This window comes from Loxodonta africana, chromosome 7 (assembly GCF_030014295.1).
Source record: "Loxodonta africana isolate mLoxAfr1 chromosome 7, mLoxAfr1.hap2, whole genome shotgun sequence".
NCBI classification, from domain to species: Eukaryota; Metazoa; Chordata; class Mammalia; order Proboscidea; family Elephantidae; genus Loxodonta; species Loxodonta africana.
This window is the reverse complement of record NC_087348.1, coordinates 55474981-55488589: the sequence shown is the minus strand read 5'-3', so window position 1 is coordinate 55488589 and position 13609 is coordinate 55474981. Positions and strand designations below refer to the sequence as shown.

The window sequence follows — 13609 nt, the reverse complement described above, 5'->3', positions numbered from 1 at the left end:
AGTTAATTTTATGCACCACTCATTCATAAGTTCAACTAGGTTTTACAGACTTCTTATATTTAATCCTTTTTATAATAATATGGGTTGTTTGGCAGCTATAGAATAGTGGAGAGAACATTAAACACTTAAGTCCAAGTCCTTGATTTGGAGGCCCTGCCAACTTCTCACTTAACTGACTTAGAATGAAGTATTTACAAGTCTCTGAGTACTGCCTTTCCCAACTGTAAGGTGAAGCTAAACAATGCCTTCCTCAATGCGTTAGTGTAAGGATTACGTTAAAAAGTATGTGAAAAACCTTTCTACCCCCATACACTAGTATGATCTTTACTAGCTAATTATATAAATAGTATATAAACATTCGCGTAAGGATGACAATAACGTGCTCATCTTCAGACCTTTAATGGGAATGGCAGAGAGGTAAGGGGGAAGAGGAGTAATCACACTAGTATACCTCTACGTCTCTTCCAATACTGAGATCCTGTGATTTTAAACATCCCAAAGTTTTGGAAAAAATAATGAACTAACCAATCATTATCATATTTTTAGAGCTAAACAGAGATTGATTACACCAACATCATGAATGTGGAAAGAAATTATTTAGAAAAGGCTATTTACCTTATAAACTTAAATAAAATCTCTCAAAGTTAGATAAAAGGAAGTAATATTTGGAACGCATATTTTGTGTCAGGTATTGCTTCTGATAATTAATATGTGTCATTCCACTTAGTCATTACAACTACACTATGAGGCAGATGGAAACCCTGGTGGCATAGTGATTAAGAGATCAAGCTGGCAGTTTGATCCACCAGGCGCTCCTTGGAAACCTTATGGGGCAGTTCTACTCTGCTCTTTAGGGTTGCTATGAGTTGGAATCAACTCGACCGCAACGGTTTTTTTTTTTTTTTTTTACGAGTCAGATATTATATGTATTTTACAGATGAAGTAACTGAGGCTTGCAGAGATTAAGTAACATATCCAAGTTACACAGGTAGAAAATGCTGGTGCTGGGCTAAAGCAGAGCATCACCTTGGCTGCTATAAATGTATTACAGCGTGGTGAGAAACTGATCCTTTCAGGTAACATCTATGTAGCCAAAGTCTTGGCTAATTACTCCAGAGTGCCATCCAAATAGCATGTGCCATGATGTAAAAAGGTTGGGAAGAAAGGTACTATAGCATCCTATCTCCCAAAAGACTTCATAATAGAATAATAACTATTATATATGTCATCAAAATATTTAATGGTTTAACTGTCTGAGCTAATGTTTAGTTAACTATGACAGTAAGGACATTTCTAATCCTTAGCTTTCTAACTCAGCAGAAACATACCCCTAAAGTTAATAATTTCATTAGAATTATAAAATATACACACAGTAACCACAAAGGCAGAGTAAACATACTTACAGAAGATTTAATGTCCTTTGCACGATTAGCATACTTAAGAGTGTTATATGTGTCATCGTAGAACATAGAGGAAGGACTAACAGCAGCTATCATTATAGTTTGACAGTTTCCTCCAAGAGAATCCTTTAACAAGCGAGTAAGCTTACTATTTCTGTAAGGAATATGCTGATTCTTTCTCTGAAAGAACAAAAAAAGAATTCTTATGTCATTTCCACATTTAAATGCCAACTTGCTACCACTTCACTATAGGAATTTAAGCACTGCCCAACTTTGCCCACACTTATAATTGGTGATCCAACTGATGATAATGAATCTCGATGAAATATTCAGCGACTATATAAAACAAATTCTCTATTTAAAAATCACATCTCCACCTGAATAAGTATAGACTTTAGTTAGTAATAATATATCAATACTGGTTCATTAGTTGCCATAAATGTACCATACTAATGTGAGATGTTAACAGCAGGAGAGTCTAGGTATAAGGTATATAGGAATTTTCTTCACTATCTGCAACTTTTCTGCAAATCTAAAACTATTCTAAAATAAAACATTTATTTAAAATTATTTCCATTCTTTTTTTTTTTTTTTTTAAGGAATTAAGATACAAAAGTAAACATATATGCCGTATACAAATATACCAGGACAGTGGTGGTTCAGTGTGGGAGACACAGGTTTGATTCCTGGCCAGTGCACCTCAGGCACGACCACCGCTCACCACTGTCAGTGGAGGCTTATATGTTGTGCCGAAAACTTCAGATTTCAATGGAGTTTCTACCCTAAGGCAGGTTAGGAAGAAAGGCTTGCCGATTTACTTTAGAAAAATCAGCCAATGAAAACTCTATGAATCACAATGATCTGATCCCATTGTGTATGGGGTTGACATGAGTTGGGAACCAACTTGATGGAAGCTAACAACAGCATACAAATATACTAAAGAACAAAAACAAAAAAACATTGCCATTGAGTCGATTTCAACTCAGCGACCCTGTATGACAGAATAAAATTGTCCCATAGGTTTTCTAAGGCTGTCATCTTTACAGAAGCAGACTGTCACATCTTTCTCCCACAGATAAGCTTGTGGGTTCAAACTGCTGACCTGTTGGTTAGCAGCTGAGTGCTTTAACCACTGTGCCATTAGGGCTCCTTTACAAATATACTACAGGCACAATAAGAATTCGGCAGGGCATAGAAAGCAACTACTCTCGTTAAATAAGCACCTAACAGAGATGCTATGAGTGGGAACTGACTCAACGGCAATGAGTTTTAGTAACAAAGACACAATATAAATCATAATTACAATCTTAGAGATACTTCACCTGAACACACAATAAACCAAACCCATTGCCATCGAATCAATCTGACTCACAGTGACCCTGTAAGGACAGAGAGAACGGTCCCACAGGATTTCCAAAGCTGTGAATCCTCATGGAGGCAGACTGCCACATCTTTTTCACATGGAGCAGCTGGTGGTTTCAAACTGTTGACCTTTCAGTTAGTCCCCAATTGCTTTAACCACTGCGCCAATAAAGTTTCCTTAAAATTTGATTTTTCTTTTATTTAAAAGGTACATGCCTGACTTTAAAGTAACAAATCTCCCAAAAAAGTACAACTTCTATATAAAAACCGAGTATTTTTATTAATTAGAATGTTAAGCTAAAAGTAATATGAGATTATTCAACATAAATATTTCATATTACAGAAGAGGAAACTGAAGCTAAGCAAAAAGAGAAATGACTTGCCTCAGGTCACACAATTGGTAATTCAGAGCTACAAATAAGAGCTAGGTTCCTCAACTCCCAGTAGTCCCATGCTTTTCACTATAGCAGTCTTTCCCAAACAGTGTAGAACGTGCATCATTGTTGCTACTTGAAATCACATATATAGGACAAACATTCAACATTGATAAAGTTTTCTTTTCAATTCTCTTCTAATATCTTCTGATTCTTCAGAGACAATGTAGCAGGTTGTGCTAGTATCTTTAACACTTGGGGAGTTCGCAATTTAACTTTTGGTTTTTGCCCTCATTTCCTGAGAAGTTAAACACTTGGAATTTCCTGAGTAACTGAGTTACCTTTGGTATCTAAACACCACCTGAGGATTTGTGCAAATGAGCATAGGACACCAGGTCACACAGACCACCTGGTAGCCTGATTATCAGCTGACCTCATGGAGGTCACGCCTATGCAATGAGGCCCCAATAAAGAATTTGGACACGGCAGTGTCACAAGCTCTCTGGTTGGTGAAAAACATGGGTTTACATGGGAGAGTAGCACATTCCTTGGGACATGGTAGCTTCATGCTAGGAAGTCTCCTAGACCTCGTCCTGAGTGTCTTTGTGTATTAAGTTAAAAAAAAAAAAAAAAACTTTATATGCAATACTATCAAACCATGCCCCGTTTAACAATTTCTATGCATGCATATATATTTTTTGCTATAATAAAGCTATAATTGTACAAGTATAGTATTTTTTGTGAGTTCTGTGAGTTGTTCCAAGTGAATTATTGAAACCAAAGAAGTAGTGGGAGCCACAGGTCAGATGTGAAGGAGCCCAGGGGGAACTACCGAACTTGCAGCTGGTACCCTGAAGGGGTAGAAGGAAAACTCCAAATCTGTGGCCAGCAGGTAAGAAATAAGGGTGTCATATAGACTCCCAAACTTGTGGGTGTGTCTGCCTATTTGCTAGCCTGAAGGACAGTATTCTTTTAACTTGTGAGATCTGACCTAGGCAGTAGTTAGGCTGGCTAGATCCAGAAAAAGAAGTGCTGTATGGTGGCTGGTGTCAGGTTGGAACTGATCAGAAAAGTGGATAATTGTCTATTATCTTCATACCTCTGTTTTAAGCGAGAGAAAGCTGGTTTCTCAGAGCCTTCAGCAGGCAACAGTACACAATCAGAATTTAGTAACACTATCTTGTTTCCACTGCGCTTATTTTATGATTATCTACCATTTATAGCGTGTAATATTAGTTTTCTTTAATATTAGTTTTCAGTTCATGGAGTGACATAAAGTATCTTTTTAAAATAAATTCATTTAACTGAAAACAGAAGTCAATTACAAATCATAGGAATGGCTTAACTTTAGAAAACCAGTCTCTATATTACACTGTCTGCTTATTTGAGACTTTACCTTAGAATATAGAAGATATCTTGCTTCTTCAACCTTCATGTGATTTTAATAATTTTTTTTTAATATTCCCCAAGTTCTTACAAGAATCCATTTTATATTAAATTAAAATATAACATTTTGAACAGTTTAATAGAATTTTCATAAGGCCTTTGTGCCCGGCTTAAACCTGAATTATAAAATCTTAATTTTAAAAAAAGATGTTGTTTTCACAAAGATATAAGTTGTCAAGTATGATGTGTCACCACAAACATTTCTGGCATATTATAGATACAAAATGTTTTTAAATGCCCCCAAAGCATCTAGTAAATATTAGTCTATTATGGGATTTCCTTACTATCATATCTTAAACCATTCTTCCTCTCCTTAAGAAAAATCAACATTCCTTAATATTTAGCCCAATTTTACACATATGCAACACTAAAGTGAACAGAATTGTTTTTTAAAATATGCATTTTTTTGTTTCCACGTCAATTCAGATATTATACTTGCTGTGGTATAACTAAACCAAACCAAACCCGTTGCCGTCGAGTCGATTCTGACTGTATAGTAATCACTAAATAATCATTTAAAAAATCAAGTTCAAATTAAGTTATATAAAGGGGTCATCTATGGCTGCTAACCAAGAGGTTGGCAGTTCAAATCCACCAGGCACTCCTTGGAAACTCAGTGGGGCAGTTCTACTCTGTCCTATAGGGTTGCTATGAGTTGGAATCTACTCGATGGCACTGGGTCTGGGTTTAAAGGGATCATAAAATACTAATCATCAATTTAATATTTATTACTTTTCATTCAACATAATTTTATTAATAAAACTAAAAATTAAAAAAAACATGCTTTATTTGAAAGACTGGGCTGTTTGAGATCTTTGATCTGTATGTAAACATTATTGATATGCTCTTGAAATGTGATTTGTAACAGAACTTTAAAATGAAATTATATTAATACCTTTCTAGGAATTATATATGTTCCAAATGATATTTATATATATAGTACCTACCTTTGCATCTGCTAAGGCATTTATGACATTCCCAAGAGCTAAAAGTGATTGATTAATATTTGTGCCTTCTCTAAACTGGATGCCCTGAGCACTTGTAGCACTGGCACGCTCAGACCCTGCTAGGTCAATGAGTGACATCTTGGCAATACGAACACTTTGATTGATGCTTGCTGTTTTCTCTTGTTGTCGCAAATAAATCTTTTAGAAATCAAAGATGAATAGGAAAAATGAGGATAAAATTGAACAATATTAAAGAGGAAACATATACTTTATTTTTAAGAGTATAAAATAAAAATTACTCTCATTTTAAAAACAAACTGAACAAGGTATAATCCAACTGATATCTACAAGTAACAAAACTAGTTAGCAAAATTGAGAAAAAACATGAGAGGCAAATAACTCTTGACCTGACAGAAGGTCAAAACAATAGCTATTTGTATTCTGGTACCCCTTGAACCAGATTATGGAATTATCAGAGATGGCAGGTGTGGATATAGGTCTTCTGGAAATAATGTTCCTAAGAGAAAACGGAAGCAATAGTAAGCTAAATATGAATGTTGACCCAAACTGAAGAGGGGATTAAATCCAACTACTAAATTGTTGCATACCATTATAATTAAGGAAATATTATATATAAAAAAGGTGGTTAAGTACACCTGTAATTTAACTGTCCTTTAGAATAAAACATAATTATTCAACTATTTTAAGTTACTTTGCAGCAGTTTAAGCAAAATATATTAGATGGCAAACTTAAAAGACATGAGGAAGGTTAAGTTCTTACTCTGTTATAAAACACTTTTATTAGATTTTCTTATAAAGTGGGATCTAAGACATTTCAGGGAAATCTTGGAGTCATACATAAACATTTCTCTAAGACTACTGACAGATGAACTAACAGAAGAGCCAGTAGTAAGAATAGAAAAGATGAATAGAATTTTGTGTACTGGAGACTTTCTGAATGTCTTGACTACTGACAGATGAACTAACAGAAGAGCCAGTAGTAAGAATAGAAAAGATGAGTAGAATTTTGTATACTGGAGACTTTCTGAATGTCTTGACTACCTCAGATATGAATCCTTTCAAAAACAATTTCTTTCTTATAAACACTGAATGGCATACACCAGAATGAGGCCTTAAAATAAATCTTATGTTAACAGAACTAGAAAGCTACTTATCCATGCTTTTGCTCTTTTTGGAGTTGCACTCCTAAAAAGTACAGTATCAACTGAATCGTACTTCATTAATGGATGAAACTAATTACATGATCCCAATGGTCAAATATTTTAAAAAAGTGAATCAATACTTCCCCAATTTATTGGTTCTATAAATCTAGATTTTCAGAACAAAGCCTTGTCCTGAATACAAAATTATTGATTGGAAAGATTAAATATTTTTCACTACCTTAAGAAAAAAAAAAAAAACCTCTACCACTTTCCCAACCTATATTCTCATGAAGATGAAAATTTACATTTCTGATTTATGTCATTTTAATTCTAAATATTCTGGTGACAGAATCATCTTAAAGCTGCAAAATAAAGAAAGTGCTGAGAAGTAGCAAAGTCCATAAATCAAGATTTTTTTTTTTCCTCATGAATTGGGCTTTATTTAACTTTCATGACCAGAGGGACACATAAAGCCCACCTATGTTTTCCGTCTCTGGGGTTTACTGGGAAGTTACTCTCCCACAGACAAAACATGTTGCCATCAGGCGGGGACCTGTATAAATGTCTGAAATGGAAGAAATGGGCCTGTGCTGCAAACTACTGTTTTTACAGGTTACTGTATGAGGTGGTTCTGAATCAGTATTTTTAACAGGTAAAATACGAATTTTGATAAAAATTATTTGGCACACATATGCTCCTCTGGACTCTGAGGGTAGGATTGGTGGGATGAGGCAAGAAAAAAATCCACACTACCTACTGAAAACTCAGACATAGTCAATGATTCAGCACACATTCCATTAATGAAAACACATAGTAAAAAAAAAAAAAAAATATAGTAGCAACAAAAAATTCAAAACAGAAAATACCTGGATCTTAAAAAGGTTTTAAATTCAATTTTATAAGTGATAGCCTAGTGGCCTATTACCTGGAAAACAGCATGAGAACGAGAAGATGTAGCATTTATATCGGTGGGGTGTTGTGTCCTGTTTTTATTTCCATTATCCAATAATTGTAAAATTTCTTCTGAGGATTTGGGCTAGAGGAAAAATATACAAATTCATAATCTACTTTTAAAATTTTCAATAAACTTTCCACAAGAAAAATTTTAAACATTAAATAAAATGTAAGAAAATGCTTTCTGTAAATTTAATTAATCCTATTCAATATTGACTACATATCATTTGCTTAGTACTTTGCTGGGTGTTATATGAAAATTAAAAAAAAAAAAAATTCTTCCAGTCTCTCTGAAGACAACAAATAAATGCATGATGCAGAATAACACATGATATTAAATTTTCAAGCAGACTTTTGAAAGAAAAGCTCATTCAATTATTTCAAAGGAAAGTAAAATGAGAATAAGACATACCCTGGTCATTTTATTTCTGTACTTCATTAGTTTTCTTCTTTCCCAAACAAGATGGAAGGTAAGTGAAGTAGTGACGGAAATGGCTAAAATAACTACAATTGCTATTCTATCAGGGGAAAAATAAGTTTATAACACATACCTGGTGTAAAGTCAACCCCTGAACAACCACCCCTTTTTGGGCATCTTCACGGACAGCAAGTGGCCCTGAATTTACTAGGAGGTCACGAATCTGTTCATTATATACCTTAAAACAACAACAAAAAAACTTTAGCACTGACGGAAAAATAGTAATAACTTCACGTGCACATGGTAGCACACACACAGCCACATGTGCATATTGTTTCTTGAAGACAAGCAGCAGCTCACTTTTATTTATTGCACCTCTTTTACTTCATGTTGCCATGAGGATACCTCATCTGCCATCCCAGATAACCAAACCAAAAAAAAAACCCACTGCCGTTGAGTCAGTTCTGACTCATAGCGACCCTATAGGAAAGTAGAACTGCCCCATAGAGTTTTCAAGGAGCCCCTGGTGAATTCGAACTGCCGACATTTTGGTTAGCAGCCATAGCACTTAGCCACTATGTCACCAGGGTTTCAGATAACAGAAGAGTTAATTACCTAGGTTTGAAATTGAAACTTCAAATTGGAATCATTATACCCTCACCCCATTATTCCTGACTTGATGTCTATAATGAGAGATAAGTAAGATAGTGGAAATTGCATTTTCTTATTTCCTGGAAATATAGAAGGCACATGGTCTTGGGAAATTCCAGTGGATCTGAAACGCAAGTTGTATGAAGATGGCACGGTTCTTGCTGAAGAGGATACTTAACATTTTGTGTTGTGCATTTTAAAAATTTTAGAGCTTAAGAGTTAAAGAGAACCCTTAATCAAGGATAGATGGTATTAACTTTATTTATCCTTGAATTATATTAAGTTTAACATATTATTCCTAATGATGAATTCCATAAGAGGACCCTCTTCATTTGAATGAAAAGGTTAGTTGACTGTCCATGTTCACAAAGATCAGAGCAGGGAATGGAGCCCAAAATCCCTCATGCTACTCCATGGTATCCGATCATATCTGCGTTTTATATCTCTGGCAATTTTTTTTAATAGTAATTTACAGAAACAATATTATTAACTGATTTTATGAAGTTATTAAAGGCACAATGTTTACTGCTTGCCTACCAAATGACAATTACAGCTATTACTGACAAAATTAAGTCTTCAAAATTATTTTGTGTAAATTACTTGCAGGTTTTAATAGTCCACAGTGATAATTCATTGTTGGTACAATTTTCTACAATGAAAAATTATTTTTAAGTGTAATAAACTCTTAAGCGTAGTAAAATGATTTAATACAAACAGAAAGTTTTTGAAGATATTTTTCTGATAAGCAGCAATCACTTTTCTATTGCTTCTCCTTACCCACCTCAATCATGCCAAATACACAATTAGAACGATCACTCTTAAGCCAGTCTATGCATCCGAATCAACTGGGAGCTTTTAAAAAAACATAACTGCCTAGGTGATACCCTAAACCTATTAAATTAATGTATCCAGGGGGTGAGGCCCAGGCATTTCTATTTTTAACAAGCTCCATAGGCAATTCTGATGCACAGCCTGGATGGAATTCCATCAGAGAAATCGCCTTACCACTAATAAAATGAAAGCAGATTAAAAGGAAAAAAAAAAAAAAAAATTAAAAACAAACAAAAAACCAAAACCATGAAATTAACCAAACTTTAAAATTCCCCTAATTATAAAAGAATCTACGGAAGAAATTAACCACTATGCCACCAGGGTTTCCATGGAAAACCCTGGTGGCATAGTGTTTAAGACCTGTAGCTGCTAACCAAGAAGTCAGCAGTTGGAATCCACCAGGTACTCCTTGGAAACCCTACAGGGCAGTTCTACTCTGTCCTATAGGTTGCTTTGAGTCAGAATCGACTTGACGGCAACGGGCTCGGTTTGATTTTGTCTAAGGAGGAAATGATGAATACTGCTGCCCTGTTTAACTACTTGAATTCAGAACAATTCTTTTCACTAGTTAACTATAGGAAATGAGTTTTAATTCCGTTAGCTCCAGGTTCTATAGAATAACAAGAAAATTCCTAGCAACATATAGGATCTTACTCCAGCCTTAGAACGTGAAGAAAAAACAGTCTGGACCAAACTATAAGATGACAATAGAGAGCTGTGAATACTAGAAATTTTCTTTGACACCAGAAATGAAGAGCAGTGAAATCAGGGTTTAAAGTCACTGAACTGTTTCTGAAACACTGACTACCTGAATGCAAAGTCAGAGGGTCTGCATTTAGTAAGCATTTGCTGAATGCCGGCTATGACTAAGAGAGGGTAGGGGGCCTTAAAGAATGATGGAGTTATGTTAAAAGGACATAGGAGGCAGCTTGAAGGAGCTTCAACTGACTAAATCTGGTACAATTTGAGCATCCAAATAAATACAGTAAGGAATTATAACTTTGTGAATAAAGTTAAGAATCCAAGAGTCCACATTGATGTAAAAGGGAAAGCTCTTTCACACAGTAGAAAGCCAATGAATAAATGCAGAAAAAATGATTAAATTAAAAAATCACCATAAACGATCAGGCAAGAATCATCAATGGACATTCCATAAAACTAGTGGATAAAAGTTTGAGGAATAAGAGGATATTTATATTCTCCCCATAAGGTACTTATCAATTTAAAAAAAAAAAAAAAACATAGGCTAAAATAGTATCTTCACAGCCGAGTAACCTTACAGACACTACCATAATCCAATTAAACAAAGTTAATATCACCAGTAATAAGAGTAATCAGCAGCATAATCCTTTTCATTAGAAGCAATAAGAACTACTCAACACCACTTCTGTTAGTGTATAACTTGAATCTGACTACTCATAACAAGCCCAAATTGATATTATACAAGATGACAGTGTCATAAAATACAAAGACTCAAAAAAAAAATTCAGGATTAAAGACTAAAGAGACATGACAACTGAATGCAATTCATGATATTGATGTTCTTTTGCAATAAAGGACATTATCAGAATAATTAAAAAAATCTCATTAATTTCTATAGATAATATTGTATCCTTGTTAATTTTCTGATTTTAATAATCATACATTAGTTCTTTAAGTGAATTTGTTATTTTTATAACAAGTTTGCCAATTTTCCTTTAATAGTTCAGGAAAACGAGTACATTATACACAAACAGAGAGAAAGTAAATGTAGTAAAATGGTAATACATGGGGAATCTGGTGTAACATCTGGAGGTTCTTTGTACTATTCTTGCAACTTTTCTATGTCTGAAATTATGCCAAGAACAAAACAAAAACCCCAGAAAATAGTAAGATGCATAACAAATACCCCAAATCAGGAATTTTAATGATTTTTTTAATTCATGAGAAAATTCCTGTATATGTCTAATTTTAATGGTCCATGGTACTTCCTAAAGATTTATCAGTACTGTCGATCAATCTAAATAATGATTGCCAACTTACCTCCAAATAAGAAACTGTAGTACTACATACTTTCTCTTCTTTAATCTCGTCCATGGATTTGTAAAGATCTAACATTGTTAGATACATGACTCCAGGTTCAGCAGCTGATCCCAGCATTGTGTGGGTCTTCCCAGCCCCAGTAGCACCATAAGCAAGTACTAAGTTTTTATAAAAAAGGATCAAAGCTTTTTGTTATGACATATAACATCACAAATCTATGGCTGAGTGGATATACTAAACAGTAACTCTAAACCCAAAAGATACAAAATTAATTTATAGTCTTATCCTTAAAGCCTGGGAATTTGAGCACAAATCTGCTTATTCCTGTATCATCACTCATCCATTCCCCCTCCGCCAAGAAACCCAGGAAACATCTTAGACTGCTCCCTCTCTTCCACATTACCGTATTTTTACACAAATAACACCAGTGTTATACGCTTTTGCAAAACGCACATATCTCCGTGCATTTTCATAAGCACGTTATACCAATATTTTCTTACCAGTTGCTGACATGAGTGTCATCTTTTTTTTCTGTCCAATGGATTTAATGTTACTGGGATAAAACTGATCTCATTGAAACATCATTTAATGTGCATATTTTCTTAAAAGTGCAAACAATGGTGAACTGTAACAGGCTCGTGATGGAAATGGGATACCATGTTGAAACCAAAGAGTATGAATGCATGAAGAGCTAGAAATCAGCAAGCAAAAAATGATCCTAGGCCTAAAACTACAATAACAAGATGACGTTCATATTCTATTGTTTTTATAAATCTTAAACTGAAACATACTTACTGATTATCGATGTCTTTGAAATAAATAAAAGTCACCAGAAGAAATCGTGTTTTCATCTTAAAACAGCCCATTTTACTTATTATCATCATCATCTGACTCCCGGAACCCTTCAAAGTCTGATCCGTCATCACTATCACCACTGAATTATCTCAGCCCTGCCTGTGGACACTCTTCTGTGACATCTGAACTGATGTCATCATCACTGCCTTCCGTGTCTTCATCTTCATCATTGGTATTCTGCTGATAGATGATCCCAGCCTTTCTGAAGATATTGCAGATGGTTCCTGGTGTTATTTTCCCCCAGGGAAGAAGCCACCCACTTGCAGACTTTTGTAAATGTTACCCGCTTCCATCAGTCTGATGGTGTAAATTCATGAAATCTGCATTCATTCATCCCAGTCTTTTCTCACAAAGTCTTGAATGGGTGGATGACTGCTATACCTAGTGGCTGCAGCTTAAAGGTAAGGCCACCAGGTATGACTGCTATATTGGCACTAGTTAATACAATTTTGAACACTTTTTTCTTTGTAAGCAGCAATGGCATGGAAAATTAGTAAAGAGTTCTTCAAAAAAAAAAAATCCCTCCTGCTTGGCCCTATAACATTCATCTACCCATACTTTTATAACATCACAGTCCATCCAACCCTTTTTATTACAATGAAGAACCACACCAGAGGGCAGTTTTTTGTGGGGCATGGTAACTCTCTTGAAAATCATCATTGGCTTTAACGTTACCCCACTCACAGTGCAACAAATGACTATAGTGAAGCAAGCCCTCTTATGCCCAGTGATTGTAATGGCTACAGTTTTCGTACCTAAAGCAGCTACAGTCCTGGTGGCCGGAAGGTCGGAAGACATTGGAACCTCATCCATATTAATCATGTCCATCGCAGAGATACCGAGGAGTTCAGAGATTTCTTTGGTCATGAATTTATGGAAGTTGACTATCTTTTTCTCTCAGTCATCTGGAACCTGTTGGTCTACAGTGGTCCTCATCCTCACAGAAAGGCCATTCTTTTTCATGAATTTAGAAATCCAGGTGAAAAAAAAGGTGAAACCCACCTTAAAATCTGGGATTCCCCTTTCATAAGCCAGAAGCTTTGCTTTGATCTGAATTACAACATAGAGACAGCTCTATTTTGCTCCCTTTGAGAAATAATCCATTCTTTCATTTTCCAACTCAGGCCATTTTGCTCTGGGCCCATAACATGCACATCTTGTGGATTCATTTCCTCCAGTTCCTTTT

At 35.1% G+C, this 13609-nt stretch overlaps 1 protein-coding gene across 4 annotated transcripts in view; it reads right to left on the bottom strand.

Moving 5' to 3' along the window:
* Nucleotides 1-13609, bottom strand: part of KIF18A (kinesin family member 18A) — a 100033-nt gene that overhangs the window by 67296 nt on the left and 19128 nt on the right. For all 4 annotated transcript variants that reach the window (XM_023550768.2, XM_003412309.4, XM_023550770.2 and 1 more), the window contains 5 exons: nt 11569-11726; nt 8198-8302; nt 7618-7728; nt 5530-5727; nt 1404-1580 (listed from right to left, as the gene is read on the bottom strand). In XM_023550768.2, coding sequence (XP_023406536.1) covers nt 1404-1580; nt 5530-5727; nt 7618-7728; nt 8198-8302; nt 11569-11726 — 749 coding nt within the window. The remainder of the gene's footprint in view (nt 1-1403; nt 1581-5529; nt 5728-7617; nt 7729-8197; nt 8303-11568; nt 11727-13609) is intronic.